This window comes from Neovison vison, chromosome 6 (genome assembly GCF_020171115.1).
Source record: "Neovison vison isolate M4711 chromosome 6, ASM_NN_V1, whole genome shotgun sequence".
In the NCBI taxonomy this organism is placed as follows: domain Eukaryota; kingdom Metazoa; phylum Chordata; class Mammalia; order Carnivora; family Mustelidae; genus Neogale; species Neogale vison.
The window spans coordinates 114,114,368-114,136,443 of NC_058096.1; the positions used below are offsets into that span (position 1 = coordinate 114,114,368).

Sequence of the window (22,076 nt, forward strand, 5' to 3'; positions counted from 1 at the left end):
CTTAGCTGGTGTTAAAAAGTTGACTGAATACAGCAAGAGTGGTTACCCCCATGGTATATTCTCATCGTACATAAGGAACAAGTCGCTCAAACTGGGTTTCCTTAGCATAAAATTATTTATTTCACTGATCAATTTGAAATAAGTGGACAGTGTATTACATGATCATGAGAGGGGAGATTATAGGCTGGATTGAGAACAATAAAATTGAATACTGCAAATATTTACTGATCAGAGTAAATAGTATACTATTTTCTTTCCTTAGAAAATACAAAGAAAAAGTTAATACCCCATATTGTTAGATTTGTTCACAAAGATGTATAAGATTATCTCTAAAGGCTTTTTGCAAACTGTAAAGCACCATAATAACAAGATTGGCTTTTCAAGAGTGTAGCTTGAGGAATTAAAGTATTGCATTCAACAGAAAAGGAAATCACATTCTAAATGGCAACTAGCACTATTTTTATTCTTTTAGGAATTTTCTAGCTTTTATTTCAAGCACTTTTTTAATAAGTGCCAAGTATATATAATAGAATTTTTTTTCTTTTTTTAAGGAAGAGGTAATACTGTGTTTTCTGAAACTTTGTTTTGATCTGCTGCATTCTAAGTAAACTCCACTGAGCAAGGGACAAGGAGCAAAACTGGCATCAACATACAGAAATCAGGATCTAAAAAGAAAAGAAGTTCATTTCATACCTTCAATAGGTTTTGGTACAAAATGTGATGAGGGCTTGGTTTTCTTCACTCTGTTTCCCTTCATAATTTGACCTTCTTTATTGAGTCCCAGAAACCATGCTCGGCCTGATTCTTGCTGACGATACAGTGTGGAAGAATAAATCACATAGTAGTTTTCAAATACAGATTCCTTGAATTTGCATTCTGGAGTGAAAACATCCTGCAGAAGAAAAGAAGATACAAAAGAGAGAAAGGTTTTAAAAGTGAACTTGCAAATTTTTAAATGCAATGAACTTGAAATATTGGTCCTGTATTAAGAACAAACCAAAGGCAATTGCACATAATTTCTAGTTGCACTCAGTTACAAAGATTCATCATACAAAATCAAGAAGCAAGATTTTCCTTCTAAACAACCTTTACTTCACAGAACACAGCCACAGGCTTGACTCACTCATTGGACTAACATCATTCAAGGCTGTGCCCAGGTTTGGTCCCAGTAAAATATTTTGTAAATTTAAAGAGATTGACTACTGCACATTTTAAAGGCTCTTACCATGTACAATGTATCCCTGGGAACCAAAATCAAATACAACTGCACACAGGCTCACAGATGTTTCTGAAGGGACTACCTTATATGTACACAAATCTATTATGCAGTCAAAATTTGTTCCATAAAATCACAGGTGTATTACCCTTTTGCTTAATGCCAGTAAATTTTCATTTAATCTCTTTGTAACATTTTTTAAACTTGATAATCAAAATTCAGGCAACATACCAAGGGATAACTATAGAAAAAATATTACTAGTACACTGTGTGATCTTCAATAAAACATAAAATAAGAGTTTTAATTCAAGAAGGAAACTTAATTCCTTCCACCTCACCATTGGATAAGTAAGACAACTAAATGGCTATCTGATGAATTCAAAGTTACACACACACTGCTGCATCAATGCCAGCACTCACATTTCATGCTTCACAACCACTGCCTCTCAAGATCACCTTTTCTGCCTAAGTCTTGTTCAGTGACTTACAATGAGATTTTATAATCAATACAATGAAATCAAATCCTAACATGTCAAATGGACAAAATATATTTCACATAATGAAGAAATTCCTTCCTTTCTCAGACAGGCAGAAGAAAAACAAATGTGATAGCATCTTCTTCAACTATATGTAAATAAGAATCCTATAAGAGAAACACATTCACAATCGTCACTGCTGTCTTTGCCATGTACTTGAAAAATCTCTCCCTGGACCCTGTTAAGGGTCCAGTGGTTTAACGCAGTTACACCTGCAGTTCAGTTACTGAATATGCTGGACTAACACTGGGTTAAAACATGTCCTGCTAGGCGATACAGCCTAGTCCCCTGGATTCATCCGCAGACAGCTACAGTGGTGCATTGATAGATGTTGGTGAAGGCCGTCAGCGATAAAAAGACACTGCTTAAGAAGCTCCCTTGATTTTTTTTTTTAATTATTTAACAGACAGAGATCACAAGTAGGCAGAGAGGTAGGCAGAGAGGAGATGCTCTGAGCAGAGAGCCAGATGCAGGGCTTGATCCCAGGACCTTGGGATCATGACCTGAGCCAAAGGCAGAGGCTTTAACCTACTGAGCCACCCAGGTGCCCCAGGACTTTTATAATTTTTTATAACTTTTAGGACAAAGTTTAATCATTGCTATGTAGAGGAAACAAAGTGATTCAATTCAATTTATAAGATAACTTGAAGCTCTGGCTTTCTTCCAGGACTGGGTTAAAAGACAGAAAATGCTAAAATTTACTATAGATTTTACTAGCTATATATTTTTTACAATTTATTTACTAGTACATAATATATATGTATATATTATATACATACATAATATATATGTATATATTATGTACTAGTAAATATATATATGTATATATATATATTTAAAACAGACTAATCAAAACAATTTCATAGCTTTTGTTTCTAGGTCTAGCTTAGTACTAGTCAGCCCTAGATACTAAGGGACTCTTGAAAATTCCATGAATAAATGAAACATAAGAAAAGAAATATATGGGACACAGAATTGTGTACAGATCTCATGATATATTGACACAACTTATTTATTTAGAAGTATACTTCACAGACATGAAAACTTAGAGATAGGTTCAAATCTGCTTAGTGATGGCTCAATTTGGTGATTTTATTTAACAGAGTAACTGAAGACAGCTCCTGGTGGGGGCTCAGTCCCTAAAGTGCCAGACTCTTGATTTGGGCTCAGGTGATGATCTCGGGTGGTGAGACGGAGCCCCACATCCTGCTCCAGCTCGGAGCCTGCTTGAGAGTCTCTGTCCAACTAGTCCCTCCACATGCATGTGCATGCCAGCACCCTCTCTCGTTCTCTCTCTCTGAAACCAAACAAAAACAAAGTAATTAAAGCCCATGATACCGACATTACTGCTCTGAGAGTCACAGGAAGTTACAGGGAGATCCAGGCATTGGGCTAGACCATGAGCTCCTGGCTGCTGGTTCACTACTTTTTGCAATGGCACACTGATTTCTACTGCATAAGCAAGCCTGCCTTTCATGCCAAGCTGCCAGTCTGAGACGAGCCGTCATAAAACCCATATCCACCAAAGATAATTACTACACTGTCTTCTATATATAAGAAAAATAACACTTTTGTTTAGTAAATAATGAACTCAAGAAACCTTGAGTTCATTATTTACTAAACAAAAGTATTATTTCTGTTTTGATAATAATGCATTTTGTTTTGATAATAATGAACAAGTTTCACAATTGTTTCAAGTCTGCTCTTGAAACAGCAAAAATGCAGGATATAAGGCAGGGACATGAGCCAGGAATAGCATTAGGCAGGGATCGGGTCTCGAACTTCTGAGCTTGCAAGGTGGACTCCAGACATGACACCCAGGTCCTAATCAGAAATGAAAAGTCAAGAGAAGTATCCCATTTAACATCATTCCAAAGGGGTTATGCAGAGTCAGAATTCAGAAATGAGTCAACTAACACTTGGGCAGGGCAAAACATTTCAAGTGGAAAAAATGTCAGAAGCTAAGTGCACAGACAACCTTCTAGAAATGGTGAGAAAAGCTTATGATCATTGAGTAAACCTGGATAATCATTCTAAGTGGAACCTTTACACTACTTACATAGTTTTGATATAATATGAAGGTGGATATCAAAGAATTTACAATATAGTTGCTATTCCTCTCTTTTTGTGTAATGAGAAATGAAATGTCCTAGACTTAGAATAAGAAAATCAGTTTTGCTTCTGGATCCATACCTACTAGCCATGGGACCTTAAGTGAGTGATTAAACTTTGAATTTCACATTCACAACTATAAATTGAGTTATTTTAAGGAAAGTAAAATGAAGAACATGGAAGCATCCTGTAAGCTTTCAGAATTTACAAAACTCCAACTCATTATTCTTCTTAAATTTTCACTTATAGCAAGAAAAATGCAATCAATCATGTAACTAGAAATTAAATCTGTGTTTTTGTTATAGAAGTTTCTATCTGTTCCAGCATGCAGAACCCTATGCTATAAGTTTTATCCTACATAGATTGTTCCCACTATAGCTAAAACAAATTATACAGACACACATACTTTAAAAAAAATATTAAAGCTTTCAGCAAACATCTGGACAATCACATATGTTCAGAAAAGGATCTGAGGTTAAAAAAAAGTTGTGTTTGGAATGACAATAAATCTAGCGTGTAATGGAGACAAGCAGGCTTGGAGCCAAAGGTGATAAAATCCAAAACTACCTAAATCCAGTGCATATAATGAAAGCTTAAGAGTAAATAATAAGTGGAATCAGGAGGCTTTTTTTCTATTATTGAAAGACTAACCAGTAGCCATATTGCATCTTACGAATTGTGTTTATATTACGCCAAGCAATCAGTTCATTGTAGGTACAGAGCAACAATTGTAGAAATATTTGTTGATGAAACAAACATCTCCACATACACATCATGTACGTAGGTTTGTAAAATGCTGCTTACTCTTCACACTTATTACTCCAGAAACTTTCCAAATCATAAAAAAAAGTTAAAAATAAATCTTTCCAAATGTTAAGTTTATGCAGCTTGAGTTGACCTGAATTTCAGTGAAATATGAACAAGACCTCTCATAGGGTTCCGAAATTACTTTTGAGAACTCACTTCCTTAGCAGCATTTTTAATGAAAAACAACACTTTTTTTTTGGTCTAGCATTGTACAAGTCATTATGTGACCAGTTCTTTTTCATGTTCCAAATACCTTCTCAAGCTGCCTTGTCCTAGGAAGATAACAACACCCACCCATTTCCATCCAGATGACAAGGAAAATTGGAATATCTCTTAAGCCCAGGGCAACCACTCAGGATCCCTTCCAGTCTCACTCCATTTCCTCTGATTCTTATCTACTCTCTGTACGGTTCCTCCCTCTGATCCCCAACCTCACAGTTCCATACTCTACTTTGATCTCTCTCCACTATGCAGTTTCTTCCTTACTCTTCTCTCTGCATTGATGTCCCGCACAGGTTCTGGTTTCTCCCCTCCAGTCTTGTGTCTGCCATTATCCAGAATGAGACCCTTCCTCCCCAGCCGCCTGTAACTATTTTTAGCCTTGGCCCTTCCCACCTCCTGGCTTTCTCCTATAAACAGAATTACCATGAGGAATAAGGAGACATTTAGGGTATTTGATGGTTAAAATGTTACATTTTTTCCATGGTTGACTATCACATGTGTTTATCACCTACAACTTCTTTGACATGCCCACACTTCCCAACACCAAACTCTACTTTGCTTAGGTTGTTCTATTTTTCTATCCAAGAGGACATGACAAATGCTCCTCTCAGCCATTATAGGTAATTGTGAACTTTTCCTCATTTAACTTCTCATAGTATTGGTTTTAGTGTTTTGTTTTGTTGCAGTATTTAATTCACTCTGCTTCTCGTATCGTGTTTTTTCTTGTTCCTCTCCTAGATATTCTGAGCTTTGCTCACAAAACCATGTTACTCCTCACTGTTTATTAGGAAGTCCAGCATATTCAGCGCTCAATTTATTCTTGTTGAATTAAATCAAAATATTCTAAGTCAAGGAAACAGCAAAGACTGTGTGAGAAGACAGAATTGAATGGCAGTATTGACTCTTTCTTAAGTTGTGTGGTCTTGGACACGCCATTTAATTTTGATAAATCTGTGTTCTTTCATCTATAAAGTGAGATAACAATTCTCACATTAAAAAATTGGTAAAGATATTTAAGGTCTGCCCTTCTAGTAAATTTCAAGTATATAACAAAATATTGATGACTTCAGTCACATTGTGCATTAGCTCTCAAAACCTCTTCATCTTACCTAACTAAGATTTTATATCCCTTGACCAATATCCCATTTCCCTCTTCCAGTTTCTGGTAACCACAATTATACTCTCTGTTTCTACAAGTTTAGCTACTCAAAATTCCACACTTAAGTAAGATTAAGCAGGGTTTGTCTTTTGCATTCGGTTTATTTCTCTTAGCTTAATGTCCACCAGCTTCATCTATGATATTGTAATTGGTAAGATTTTCTTCTTTTTAAGACTGAATAATATCTCACTGTATATTTATTAATACCATATCTTCTTTATCCATCAACCACCAACAGACACTGAGGTTGTTTCCTTATCTTCGTTATTGTGAATAATGCTAAAATGAAGATGGGATTGTAGTTATGTCTTCAAGATCCTGATTTCATTTCCTTGTGATTTATTCCCAAGTGGGACTGATTGTTAGACCATAAGGTAGTGCTGGTACCCTCACCCCCCACGCCCCCACAAAAAAATAAAAAAAAGGAAGAAAGGAAAAAAAAAGGCAGCTATGTGAAGTGATGTATATGTCCATTAGTTTAATTGTGATAAGTATTTCATAATGTATACATATATCATAACAATTCTTAATTGACAACAATACTTCAAAAAAGCTGGAAATGATCCACCATGGATTGTATTCAAGCATAGCTGACCTGAAAAGATGGAAAATGCCAAGTGTTGACAGGGATGTGGAACAAGTGGAGCTCTTACACATAAATGATAGGAGAATAAATTGGTAAAAGCATTTTGGAAAACTCTTTGGCAGTGTTTGCTTGAAAAAAAAAAATCTACTCTTAGTCAAAATAAACTTGGTGAAAAAGCTTCATGAAACCAGGATTTTTATTCCTGTATATCTGTAATCTGTTCAAATTGGGAAGATCACTTTCTGTCTTAGGTTCCTTGTTCCCCTAAGTGTAAAAGAGATCACTTTAAGTGATCTTTTTAAGTGTAAAAGAGATCTTTTTTACATTTTAAAAGTGTAAAAAAGATCACTTTCTGTCTTAGGTTCCTTATTCCCCTAAGTGTAAAAGAGACGTTGTTAAACTAGGTAATCCCAATTCTGTTCCTGGATTTATATACAAATAAAACCTATTTCTCTCTCCTTCTCTCTCCCGCCTCTCTCTCTCTCTATCTCTCCTAAAAGACATTTACAAGAATGGTCATAACAACACTATTTATAATGGCCCACAAGTGGAAACAACCCAAATGACCATCAATAGTAGAACAGATACGCAGTATACTCAGACAATCATAAAATACTATAGAACCATGAGAATAAATACAGTACAACTGTAAGCAGTAATATGAATGATTCTCACCAATATAATGTGGAACAAAAGAAGCAAACAAACAAAAATAACTACTATTGGGGCGCCTGGGTGGCTCAGTGGGTTAAAGCCTCTGCCTTCAGCTCAGGTCCTTGTCCCAGAGTTCTGGGACACCCCCCCCCCCCCCCCCCCCCGCATTGGGCTCTCTGCTCAGCAGGGAGCCTGCTTCCCTTCCTCTCTCTCTCTGCCTGCCTCTCTGCCTACCTGTGATCTCTGTCTGTCAAATAAATAAATAAAATCTTAAAAAAAATAACTATTATACACTCTATGATTCCATTTATATAAAGGAGAAAAGTGGGTAAAACTAATCTATTGTGATAGAATTCAGGATAGTGTTCAGTGAGGGTAGTTGTTTGAACAAAGCAAGGGGAGGGACTTTGAGGTGCTGGTAATGATCTATTTCTTGATCTTGGGAGCTGGTTATATGTGTGTGTACACTTCATGAAAATTAATTGAGCTCTATTATGATTTGCACACTTTTTAATGTATGTTTTGTGTTAATTAAAAAAAACCCACAGAAGGGTCAAAAAAAAGTGGCAAACATTAAGTAAAATGACAGATATTATTTCCCTCAAACCTTTGTCCTTCTTTCAAAATCAAGTTTGTTTGTTTGTTTTTTCCCCACGGCATCACCTAGCATATTGTACATGGCAATTTTATAGCATTAACAATCATTCATTCATAAGTTGTGGACAAATTTTGTTCAAGATGAAAACATTACACTTTTGAATCACATTAATTTATTTAAGAAAAAATGTTTTCCCTCCAACTCACTTATTCTAATTCTCATTTTTTATTATAGGCCATTATATAATCCACATACTTACAAGTTTTATTTAAATAATGCTTGTAAAACTGCCTAAGTTAAAACTACCATTTGCAAGTTCCTATAATAATAATAAAACATAAAATGAACAGACTAGAAAAGAGAATTACCCATAACATATGAAGAAACGCACAATAAATATTTTCTGTAAAATCATTTTCATTCTCTAAATTTCTGGTTTACTATAAACTAACAATTTTCCAAATTGTCAAACCAACCTTTGGCAAATCAGTTAACCTCTCTGAACCTCAACTTCCTCTACTGTAAACTGAAGATTTGTTTCCTACAGATTCATGAAACTATAATGATCAAATTATGCAACACATGTATAAGTTCTTTGATACCAATAAAGACCTATACAATTATTTTAAAGTACTTATTTCACATAAAAGACTTTGACTTCAGAATGACAAAATCTCTAGATTTTGGAGTGACATCACTCACAAACACTTTTGCTCCTCCTAGCTTTACTTGCAAAATACTCAACTAGGAATACATGACTTGTATAATACTACATACTTAATATAACTGAATGGTAGCCTAATTCTTTGCAGATCTCCATTCCCTCCTTAATGCTCTAGCTACTATACTCCATGGGATGAATGTGCAATGGATGAGTGAACACTCACTGCACTGCAGCCACTAGTCCCCTTGCTGTTTCTCAAAAACAAGCATAACTCATTTCAAGTCTCTCTCAATTGAGATCCTCAGTTCTTGAAAACGTCTTCATGCTAAAACGGTTTGCTCTCATTTCATTCAGGTCACTATTCAGATCTGACTATCTCAGAGAGCTTCCCTGACTGCCTTACGTAATTTAGCACCTCCTCCTCACTTTCTAATCCTTTACCTTGCTTTTTTCCCCCCATAACTTAACACTAGTTGGCATGATATTACATATGAATTAAGCTCTATGAAGGTGAGCAACATGATAGTTAATTTCCCTCATACTCCATATTCCATAGTTGTTGGAATTTTTTAAAAATCTACTCTTAGTCAAAATAATTTGGTGAAAAAGCATCATGAAACCAAGATTTTTATTCCTGTATATCTGTAATCTGTTCAAATTGGGAAGATCGCTTTCTGTCTTAGGTTCCTTGTTCCCCTAAGTATAAAAGAGACTTTGTTAAACTAGGTAATCCCAAATGTCCCTTTTGATATAAACTTTCCATAGCTTTATCATTCATATTTAATAGCTAAATAATTTCTTGAAATTAAGGAGTCCATATAAGATACTGTTATTTAAAAAAAAAAACACACACAAAAAACAGTGCTTACCTACCAAAACTTGTGGTAATATATTGTTATTAGGAAAACAAAATAAAAAATGTAATCAGAGGAAATAAACTTTGCTATTATATAAGTAGTTATGACTAATGACTCTTTGACATCTAGAAATTACTGACTTTTCAAACATATGCTAGATACAAAGGGACTTCTCATTTTTATTTTTTTCTTTCCAATTAAAAAGCAAAATCTTTTTCATGTGCAAAATCATCTCTCCTGTTTCCTGTGCTACCTTTTTATTGGGTTGTATATAAGGAAGAAAGAAAGAAAAAACTTGATGATTCTTGCAACAATTTATGTCCAACAACTCCAGAGATAGATAGTTCCTTTGGTTATAACCTCTGAATATTTGGATGTAAAGCTTCCAAATAATGGTTTGCTAACTTTTTAATGGCTTTTAGATGTACAGAATTTGAAAATCCTTGGTATATTAGCAGTTGTTCTGTCAGCTATGTTGTCAGACATAATGATATTAAGTCAAGCAAGAGAACTTTTGTTTTCCATCCTGACAAGAGGCAAAAAAATGCTAAAACACATTATCTCAAATGAAACACTTAAAAAAAAAAAAACGAGTTGCTTTTACTAGAACAAATCTAGTTTTATAACCTAAAAAAACTTCAGCAGATATAGAATCTTTATCTATATACTTTTGAGATAATTTTTACTGGAAAACTACTGAGCTAATTTCTCTATAAATAAAGCTTCTTTGTTAACACATTCCTTGCAATATCTTATAAGACAACAAGGTAAATTTAAACCATCATAAAACAATGAAAATTGTGGTATATTGGAAACAATTTTGGAAGCTGACAGACATAAAGATTCAAATCCCCTATTTTTTTTAACTTGGACAAGTTATTTCTCTGAAGCTCAGTTTTATTATCTATAAGCTAATACTAATAATACCTTCACTATATGGTTGAATCATTAAGAGACAATAAAGGTGTGCCTAATGTTGTACTTGGGATATCACTCATGTTATTTACTTCTAGTTACATTTTTTAGGTTATATCTGATATCACAAATGAGAGGGGTTATTAGCCTGAGCAGTAGATTGAGAAAAGTCACTCTACTTGTAGAATTAAAAAAATGTGTTTTCCCTGTAAGAGGCTAATCAAGGCAATGCTGCTTGAGGCTCAATTTGGCCATTATTTACAGAGTAACCAGATGAATCTATTTCTCTTTTTCTGATAGAAGACGTTTTTATCAATCTGAGATAAATTATATGATTTTCAGGTTTTTAACACCTCCTAATGAGACATAATGCCATATAACCCTTTGGCTTAGCCTCTAGCCCAAAGCTTACAAGTATAGAAGTGAGGTAGGAATGGGAAACTGGAGAAGACCAGTGGGTAAGAAGATATATCATATTATTGTTCACTGTTATCAAAATTATTTCCAGAATTCTGACTATTCTAGAGACAGGGAGCAGATACTGAGGGAACAGTGTGATTCTCTATCTAAAACGCAATTGTTTCTTGTGAAGTGCACAGTATGGTCACAGCATGTAACTATGAGTTTGCACATCAAGGCAAGTACACTGACTACCTTCAGCACATTCATCAAAGATGAAGAGTGCCTCCAGTGCCTCAGCCTCTGTTTTCCTTTCTGCTGGTAAAGATGGAAGTAGGGATATTTTCAAATTACCATAGTTCAATGTAACCATTGTTATACCTTTTGGGAAGTCATTTTGAATACTCTAAAGGGCCCTAGAAATTACCAACTAAGGTTGGCAATATATATTTTCATGAAATTTTCCAATTTTTATTTATTTTTTAAAGATTTTAAAAATCTTTATGGAAAGAAGATTGGAGACTGGCAGAGGGAGAGGGAGAAGCAGGCTCCCTGCTGAGCAGAGAGCTGGATCCCAGAACCCTGGGATCGTGACCTGAGCCAAAGGCAGATGTTTAACCAACTGAGCCAGCCAGGGCCCCCAGTTTTTTAATTTTTAAAACTCCATGTGTCAACTTTCATAAAGTCAGAATAACCAGTCAAACTGAACTTCCTGATGTAATAATTATAAACACTGGACAAAATATGAGGCCACAGTTTCCGGGCACGTGTCATCTGAAATTGCTGGGCTTTGATCTTTGAGAGAAAGAAAATATATGAGGTAAGTACTATACTGATCCTGGCTTTCTGCAAGGGGTACTTCCCAACTCTGGAATGGAGAGGTAAAGCTGAAGGGTAGCACTGGTTATTGTGAACTGTGGAGGCAGAAATTGGAGTTCAGGTCTGCTAAAGGAAATTCAATTTGTAGATCAAGGTGCCGGAGAAAAGAAACCTGATGGAATGAAGGTCAGGAGATTATATGGGAATTTCCTGAGGATCTTGGGCTTATAGATGGACTAACATGCTGAGGATAAGACTCCCTAAGGTCCAGCTTAGAGCAGCTACTACAGAACTGAGAGCTCAACAGAGATATAAGAGGTTGTGCAGGGCTGGTATATGCTGAACTTCTAGACAAGCCAGAAACAATAGACCTTGATAATTCACATTCACTGGAGACCTCAGAATGGCCACAGTTTAGAGTTAATGATCACACTCTAAATAAGGTCCCCTAACCCCCTGGATTAAAGACAGAAGAAAAGTAATCAAGACTTCACACACACAAACACACGCACGCACACACACAAAAACATACCCTAAAAAAGTCAAGATCTACTAGTTATTTATCTAAACACCAGGAAATAAACAAATAATCTCTATCAAAAGATAATGCAATGCACTCTACAACATATCATACAAATGTCTAACATACAATACAAAATTTTAAAACATGGTTATAAGCTAGCAATAATACAACTCATAATCAGCCAATTAAGCACTCAATAAAATCAAACAAACACAAAACAGAAGGTGACCCAGATGTTCAAATTAATAGACAAGGACTTTAAAATAGTTCCTATAAATGTTGTAGGACTTAAAGAAAAAGAACACAATCAGTAAACAAATAAGAAGTATCAGCAGAAAGAAAAAAAAAAGTGAAAATGATGGGAAAAAAGAACCAAAGGAAATTTTAGAACTAAAAAGAGTCAAGATTTGAGAGGGAAAAAATTATTGGATGTACTTATTTTTTTGTGTTGTATTATGTTAGTCACCTTACAGTACATCCCTAGTTTTTGATGCAATGTTCCAAGATTCATTGTTTATATACAACAACCAGTGTTCCATGCAATACGTGCCTTCCTTTACAAACCGGAAACTGGCCAATGAAAGCATCAGTGAAACTAAAGACAAATTAACTGAAAATATCCAAGCTAAAATACACTGATAAATAAAGATTTAACCACACACACACACAAACACACACACACACAGAGTCAGGAACCTGTCAACAATATCAAGCAGTCTCAGCTATGTGGAAGAAAAAAATGTAAAACAAAGCAGAAACAATGAATAACGTTAAAATTTGTCAAATACAGTAAATGTAAAAACGTTACAGATGTAGATCTAAGAAGCTAAGGAAATCCCAAGCAGGATAAATACACCCAAGCTATAGTCAAGAACTTTATAATAAACTCCTGAAAAGTAAAGATAAAGAATAAAAATGTTAATGAAGTACAGAAGGGAAAAGGATACATCATGCACCAGTAAGCAATGGAAAGGACAAGACAATGGAATGAAGTCATTAAAATGCTACAAAAAAAAAAATTCCATATCCAATGCATTTCAGAATTGGTAAGGTAAAGTAAAAATATGTCCAGTTAAACAAAATAAGTGAATTCACTTCTAGCAAACTTGTATCATAATAAATGAGAAAGATGTTATTCAGGCTGGAGGGAAATTATGCCAGATGGTAACTAGGTTATATAGGAAGGGATAAATAGCACTGGAAATTATAAATATGTTGACGAATATAAAAGAACATACTTTTTCTTCTTTTGATTAAAAAAAAACATTGCCCTGGGGTGCCTGGGTGGCTCAGTGGGTTAAAGCCTCTGCCTTCGGTTCAGGTCATGGTCCCAGGGTCCCAGGGTCCTGGGATAGAGCCCCACATCGGGCTCTCTGCTCAGTGGGAAGCCTGCCTCCCCCTCTCTCTCTGCCTGCCCCTCTGCCTACTTGTGATCTCTGTCAAATAAATAAATAAAATCTTTTAAAAAAACACATTGCACTGAAAGGGTTCTAATGTAACTGTAAATGTATAGATATATCTATATATACACGTTATAGAAAGGACAAAGGTTTAATTGAAATATATTGTTTTATAGCTCTTATATATTATGCTGTCTTAATATTAATTCTAAGTAGCCTGTCATAAAGTAAAATCCCCTGTTGTACTCTCCAGAACAAAAACCATAAATATGATACCAAAAAAAGGTAAAAGAAGCCAATACAGGGATTTAAATGGAACATAAAACATATTACTTAAAAAAAAATATGAAGGAAAAATAAAAATGAAAAAATAAAAATCAGATGAGCTAAATAGAAAACCAATAGCAAATGGTAGATTTAAACCCTACCATATCAATTATCACTTCCAATGTAAACAAAATAAACAGTACAATTAAAAGGCAGAGCCTGTAAGACTAAACAAAAATGCAAATGTAACAATATTCTGTCTGTAAGTGATATCCTTACATCTCATAGAGGTTAAAAGTACAAGTACGGAGAAGATATACACGTCAACAGTAGACATCAGAAAGTAGATATGCACCAAAGACTAATTATGTACCATACAGTGGCTAACTGAACATAATAAAAAAAAAAAAAGAAAGTAGATATGGCTATATTAAAATCAGTTGAAGTATACTTCAAGACAAGGAATATTGTCGAGATAAAAGGGAACATTTCATAGGAATCAGGGGTTAGTAAATCAAGACTTAGATATAATAACCTTACTTACATATGTGCTTAGTAATAGCATTTCAAAATATATTAAGCAAAGTGACAGAACTGAATGAAGGCAACAAATAGATCCACAATCATAACTAGAAATGTTAATAATCTTCTCTCAATAATTGTTAGAACGTGCGGCAAACTCAATGAAGCACTATCAAAAACCTGACCTAATTAATATTATAGAGCACTATACTGAACAAAAGCAAAATGAATATTTATATGCTAGCCCATATAAAAAGTCAAAAGATGGAGATCTCATAGAGTATGTTCACTGACAACAAAATTAAATTAGAAATTGATAAAACTCAAATATCTTGAAGAGCCTTGAATATTTGGAATTAAACAACAGATTTATATAGAATCCATGAGGCAAGAAAGAAATCACAGAGCATATTAAAAATAGTTCTAGCTGAATAATAATGAAACACAAAATATCAAAATTTGTGGGGTGCAGCCAAAGGACTACTATTAGGGAATGCAGATAAATTCTCATATTCTAATGCAAAAACCCACTGACCCACTTTTGGGAATTTGACCTGCAGCTATAAAGGCATGTGTGCAAAACGGACTATGTTCAAGATTATATTCATGGTAATGATGCTTGTAATACCAAAATACTGGAAACAACCTAAATGCCCTTCAATAGGGGATTAGATAAATACTGGCACGTCCACACAGTGGAATATTATACAGCACCTAAATACAACAAAGCAGCGCATTATGTATTGCTAATGAAAGACGTCTAAGATGCATTGTTCCATCAAAGCAGCAACCTGTAAGTGTGTATATTCGTACATACCACCATTTATAGTAAATATACACAATCCAAAATGCATGTGTGCATTTGTACATGCTACCATTTGTGTTAAATATGCACATAAATGCACATATGCAGAAGTAGGTATTTGCTTATATTATGTTTAGAAAGTCTCTTGAGGGATTACACAAGAAGCTGGTGTCGGTGTTTGTCTCCTGGAAAGGGATTTGGGGAGTGGGAGAACAGAGCTGTAAGAAATAGACAACTCTGCTCTGTGCATGGATGATGGCTTCAAACAATAAATTAAATTAAGTGGGAAAAACCGTTGGCCAACTAAAATTAATCTACTAACTAAATAAGGCTTTCAGTTCTCTAATACAGAGTACAGCCACTTTTAAAATGTTTCAAGTACAGTGAAGCAAGCAGGATTCCTGCAACATTGCTGTAAGGTACGGCACACACCACCACAAAACTTTTTATTAGTCTAGAAGGAATGTCAGATTTTAAAAAAAGAAAAAAAAAAAAGGCAAAGAGAATGAATCCTGATACCATGCAGGTACCCAGCAGGTGTGAGTAGACGGAGACCTGATATTCTATCCCTATTTTAAAATCTGTTTCAAATGTGATAAATCTATTTTGAAATCTATTTCAAATGCAATAAAACTTAGCCTCTGAAATAGAAATGTACTTACCCCAGCTCACACAACAAACAAAAGCCTCATGACTACAAGGATATACTCTAGGATCACCTGAGCCCATTTCAAGGAATGGTATACGTCCTGTGAGAAGTTACTGAAGGAAGATCAGCGAAGCCTCCATTAAGTAAAGCACCCCAACAGACCAGCTGAGAGGAGGAAAATAAAGACGGTCCCTTACCCCACCTTTCATGTGATATTGATTAGAGTGCCAGAATAACCTTGAGCCTTAGGATAGGAACAGACATTAAAAAAAAAAAAAAAAATCATCTTTTTTAGACTTCTTCACTTGTTTCAGTTTCCAACATTTCCATGATTTGGATCAATCTCAACATTCAGGGACCCCAAATTTCTCCCGCAATACTCTCTAAATTTCAACCAAACCTCTCATGAACACAGTGGACTTTCCAGACAATGGCAGAAATTCCCCTGTGAAGTCCTTTTACTGGGTAATGTGTCACTCCAGGCATGCTATATAAATATTCCCACTGTCATTGGGAGAAACCACCCCAGAATTTGCTTGTCTTGCTTACTCACTGGGTTTAAATTACACTTTCATTTTACATCTTCCTGGCAGTGGTTACAAGGCTCAGTGGCTGGAACACTTCTCAGTGAGGAGCTACTGTGATGGTCAATGAATGAGAAATACGAGCTGGGATCCACTGCGGCGACGGAACACCTGTGAGGCAGGATTGCTGTGATGTTGCTGTAAGGTACTGCACACACCACAAAACCTTTTATTAGTCTAGAAGGAATGTCAGATTAAAAAAAAAATAATAAGCAGAAAGAATGAATCCTAGTATTATGCAGGTACCCAGCAGGTGTGAGTAGACGGAAACCTGACATTCTATCCCTGGCAGGGCTAGAAAACTACATCTCACAGGTGTGTTCTGTGCAGCCTCAGTCAAGCCCACACGTACAGTCTCACCAGTCACTTTTACTTTGACAGCCTGACGAGTAATCTGCTAGACAAATAGTTTCGATAGAATTGAAAAGCTAGAGTGGTAAGTTTTTTTTGTTTTTTTGTTTTTTATATAAACATCTTTGCTGCAATGCACCTTGCTGTGACGCCGTGCCTTCAAAAGGATAATTCAAAGTAAACACATTCACCCCTAAAGAGCAGTCAGGAGTGAGGGGCGTGGTTCATTTAATGCTTTTCTCTAAAGTCCAAGGTTACCGAGAAAACGTCACCTCTGTCATGTTCTGAGGGTGCTGTAATTCGGACAGAGAGACGATAAGCACAGTTGCTTGACTTCACAGAAGATACTAAAAACAAAGGAAGTTCCCAAGTTCTGTCCTTACAATGAACATAGAATCCTTGAAATTTAAAGCTGCAAATACCTAGTCTGACTGTCCATTTTACAGATGAAGAAATCAAGGTCTCCAGAGGGTAGAAATGAAGGAATTAAGATCATCCTGACAGAAACTAACAAAGTCAGGCTTAGCATCAGTATCCAGTCCAGTCCAGGGACCTTCTCTCTTTATGCCACTGAGCTCTGCTTAGGATTTTTATGCCCTTTCACAGATCAAGACAACCAGGTAAAGAGGCTTTGTACTTAAAATTGTGTAGTCAAATGACTTCTACCAACATGGTTTAATTGTTCTAACAGTGTCACTCTGTTTGCTGTTACAGCGAACACACTTTGTTTATAGCCAGTTTGGTTGTAGGTCCTTTTGCTCTTATTACATAAAATAAGCATTGGTAACATAACAAGAGGCAAAAGGCAAAAATGGATGACCACTTTTATATAAACAGGATAACAACAGAGTAAGTTCGACTAATAGTCTCCCCTAAAGATGGAAAACAGGGCAGAGACTGTGTACTTCAAATGAGAATTGGTATCTGGACAAAGAGAACACTGAGTCAAAGGACAGGGGCAGGGCTATGCAACTCTGAAGCTTAATGGCCATCCTACTTAACCGAATGGTCCTCTTAGTGCACATTTTTAATTTGATTCATTTGTAATTCAGGACTCAAAGCTTAATCCTAGAGTCATTTTCTTTTGCAAACGAAAATGTGACAAATCACTCATGTGAAGCTTTGTCAGACCCAACAAACACGGTAGACCAAAGAAATGGTTCTGCAAGCAGGAACGTTTACTTGCCTGTCTTCCTGTTTGTATAGTGTCTGATCATAAATCTGTACAAAGAAATGATTCAAACACATGTGGGTAAATCATGCTCTTTATCTCCATCATTAGGCTGCTACGTCACCTCATACAACTGCATCCATCTTAACGGGTTATATATTATGAACCTTTACATCTCCCACCGATTCCATCACAATTTACACACAGATTTCATTTGTTGCTTCTGCTGTGCTTTGGCACGTGGCAAGTCCTCTCACATTTGTTTGTAAATCCAAATCCCAATTATTACAAGTCCAAGGTAGCATCAATTATTTGTAAAGACCTACTTCAAATTTAACTCCCTTCATAAAATCTTCTTACTGTCATCTGAAAATCATCTTTCTCTTCTGATCACACCAAAGCAATTTATCCATGGCTGTCTTAACATAGGCTCACTTTCATTTCATATTATGTACACTTGCACATATCGCCTTACTATGTACAACTTAGTGGAGATGAGTATTTCTCCCTTACTTTTCAAATCTGTCACAATGCCTAGCACCTGGTAGCTTTTCCATAAAGGTTTGTGAATAAGAAAGGAATAGATAAATATAGCCTATTTAAAATGTCTGGAATAGTTTGGTGAAATAGCCTTTGTAATGGTTCATCAAAGCCTAGCGTTGATAAATGAATTAAAACTCCTTTGAACGAACATGAAAACAAAATTCATAATCCAAATACATTTGCTTATTTGTTTTACAAAAAAATTTAAAGGTCACAGCTAACAATCAACAAAATTGCCTTTATTCTTTCCGAAAATATCTGAAAGAGAAACATTTTTTAAAAAAATAAACAGGCTCATACATTCTCAAGGAGCATACAATATGACAGAATAAACACAGAAATAACTCAGCATCCTTTTCACACTCTATGTTAGCTTAGATAAAGATAAAAATTTTGTGCAGGTTGTCTATAACAGATATTATTATTTTCTTGAATTGAGAACCAATTATGTAGAAATTCAAATATATTTGAAGTTGATAAGATCCATTAACATGGGTATTAAAAAAAGCAAACAAATGATATTTTGGGTCTTGAAGAATATAAATAAAATGCTAATGATTCTTTTTTGATGTTAATACTTTAAGAATTACATGTGAATCATTTAAGAATAAACCCATTCTTTTGATATACTCCAAAATGTCACAGTTCTTGTTCAGTTTGTGTCTACATACCCACACTGCCCTGCATAGTCTTACATAAAATGATGTTTAATACTAACTTAAGCGTACATGATTTTTTGATATATATGTGTGTGTGTATATATATGTGTGTGTATATATCTCACCATATCTGTATGGTAAAATATATATATGCGTATATATGGTTCTGCACATATAAAGTTGACTAGCAAGAAGACTATACTTTCGTTTTAAAAAAATTTAATTCTATTAAAGCCATTTTTAGGAAACACCAAAAAAATTAATTCTATTAAAACCATTTTTAGGAAACACCAAGTAAAGAACTATATTTTCAGGGATGCCTGGGTGGCTCAGTCGGTTAAGTGTCTGCCTTCAGCTCAGGTCATGATCCCAGGGTCATGGGATCAAGTCCCACATTGGTCTCCCTGCTCAGCAGGGAGCCTGCTTCTCCCTATGCCTGCCTCTCCCCCTGCTTATGCTTGTTCTCTCTCTCTCTCTCTCTCTGACAAATAAGTAAATAAAATTAAAAAAAAAGAATTATATTTTCAGATCATTGACTGTAAAAACCATCAACTCAATTTCTCTTAAATTATATTTTGTGAAATTCTACTTAATCTGAAAGAGAAATAATTTGGACTCTTTACCTATTTTGATTTCCATGTTCCTATGTAAAAAAAAAATTAAAATTAAAAAATTGAATTAAACAATTTTTTTAAAAAAATTGAAAAGAGCCACTGTCTAGAATGAGTTCTATGTCTTTTTCCTGATATTAATCTCAAATTCTTTTTACAACTTTATTCTTAAAGTTTGGGGTTCAACGGCTGATAAGCATTTAGCATTTGACTTTGGTTTCCCCTGAAGTGCACCCAACATGTTCAAACATTCTTTGCTCTTTTCTGATATTTTTGCAGTTTGGCATGTTAAATATCTTTTCTCCTTAGTAGAAGTCTGGATTATTAGAAATGAAGCCAAAAGGAAACTTGGAACTTTTCTAAACCATTTTATATACGGGAAAGACCCAGCACTGGTAGCCGACCTCAACACCAAAGCTGTTCTCTTAACTTGAAGCCAAGTGGCAAAGTGTCCCTGTGTCTCACCGATTTAGCTTGTATTCTGTCTGAATAGAATCTGACCATTTTCCCTAATGGAATCAGCATGCAAATTTCTAGCATTCAACTGCTGAAAAGCTGTATTTAAAACTACTGTGTGGGAGAGCAGAATATGTGAAGGAGATATTATGCTAGACTTGACAAGTTTTAGTTTCTGACACATGCAGCCTTTCTTTGAGCAAAGACAAAAATTAAGGTACTATGTATTTTTAACAATTTCTCATCAACAGGTCAATAAAACTGCCTTCATATATTTGCCTATATTCTCACGGTCAATGCATATTGTACATGTGTATAAGTTATAGCTAGGTCAGCCAAGGTAAGTAAAGGGAAAGAAGGTTAATGTGAGGTTGACAAAAAAGCATATTTGATGTTTAATTTTTGAGTAATCATTGAAATAATGATATAATTCATGTATATTTTCAGCTAATATCTAAATTCTGTGTTCTGATAATCAGTTAATGATATAGAGATTAATCGTCCTTTTAGTCACACTTCACAATATTGTAAGGCGTAAGACTGAACAGTAAAATCTCCTTTTTTAAAAATTTTTTAAAAATTATTATGTTAGTCACCATACAGTACGTCAATAGTTTTTGATGTAGTGTTCCAAGATTCATTGTTTGCGTATAACATCCAGTGCTCCATGCAATATGTGCCCTCCTTAATACCCACCACAGGGCTAAACCATCCCCCAACCCGTTCCCCCAACCCCTCAGTTTGTTTCCCCACAGTCCACAGTCTCTCATGGTTCATCTCCCCCTCCGATTTCCCCCCCTTCATTTTTTCCCTTCCTTCTCCTAATGCCCTTGATGCCATTCCTTATGCTCCACAAGTAAGTGACACCATATGATAATTGACTTTCAATTTCACTCAGCATAATCTCCTCCAGTCCCATCCATGTTGATGCAAAAGCTGGGTGTTCATCCTTCTGATGGCTGAGTAATATGCCATAGTGTATATGGATCCATTGTGCATGTACATTCGTCTGTTGAAGGGCATCTCTGCTCTTTCTACAGTTTGGCTATTGTGGATATTGCTGCTATGAACACTGGGGTGCATACAGCCCTTCTTTCACTAACTACATCTGTATCTTTGGGGTAAATACCCAGTAGTGTAATTGTCTATGGTGCCCAGAGCAATCTATACTTTCAATGCCATCCCGATCAAAATATCATCTGCTTTTTTCAAAGTGTTGGAACAAACAATCCTAAAATTTGTATAGGACCAGAAGAGACCCCAAATCGCCAAGGAAATGTTGAAAAAGAAAAACAAAGCTGGGGGCATCAATTTGCCTGATTTCAAGTTACATTACAAAGCTGTGATCACCCAGACAGCATGGTACTGGCACAAAAAACAGACACATAAACCAGTGGAACAGAATAGAGAGCCCATATATGGACCCTCAACTCTACGGTCAAATAATCTTTGACAAAACAGGAAAAAATATCCAATGGAAAAAAGACAGTCTCTTTAATAAGTGGTGTTGGGAAAATTGGATGACTGTATACAGAAGAATGAAACTTAACCATTCTCTTACACCATACACAAAGATAAACTCAAAATGGATGAAAAACCTCAATGTGAGACAGGAATCCATCAAAGTTCTAGAGGAGAACATAGGCAGTAACCTCTTGCTCGGCCACAGCAACTTCTTTCAAGACACGTCTCCAAAGGCAAAGGAAACAAAAGTGAAAATGAACTCTTGGGACTTCATCAAGATAAAATGCTTATGCACAGCAAAGGAAAACAGTCAACAAAACAAAGAGACAACCCACGGAATGGGAGAAGATATTTGCATATGACACCGCAGACAAAGGGCTGATATCCAAGATCTAAAATCTCCTTGGATAAGGATCAGGGTTAAGAAGAACTTCCTGAAAGAGGCTGTATTTGACCCCTGAAGAATACATAGGAATTTAGTAGGTAGAGATTGAGAGAAGGGAAGGGAAAGGATTATTTTATTGATC

At 35.4% G+C, this 22,076-nt stretch overlaps 1 protein-coding gene across 3 annotated transcripts in view; it reads right to left on the minus strand.

The window, feature by feature from the left end:
* The window catches only part of FGF12 (fibroblast growth factor 12), a 556,671-nt gene that overhangs the window by 17,543 nt on the left and 517,052 nt on the right, over window positions 1-22,076 (minus strand). For all 3 annotated transcript variants that reach the window (XM_044252008.1, XM_044252007.1, XM_044252006.1), the window contains one exon: window positions 694-892. In XM_044252008.1, coding sequence (XP_044107943.1) covers window positions 694-892 — 199 coding nt within the window. The remainder of the gene's footprint in view (window positions 1-693; window positions 893-22,076) is intronic.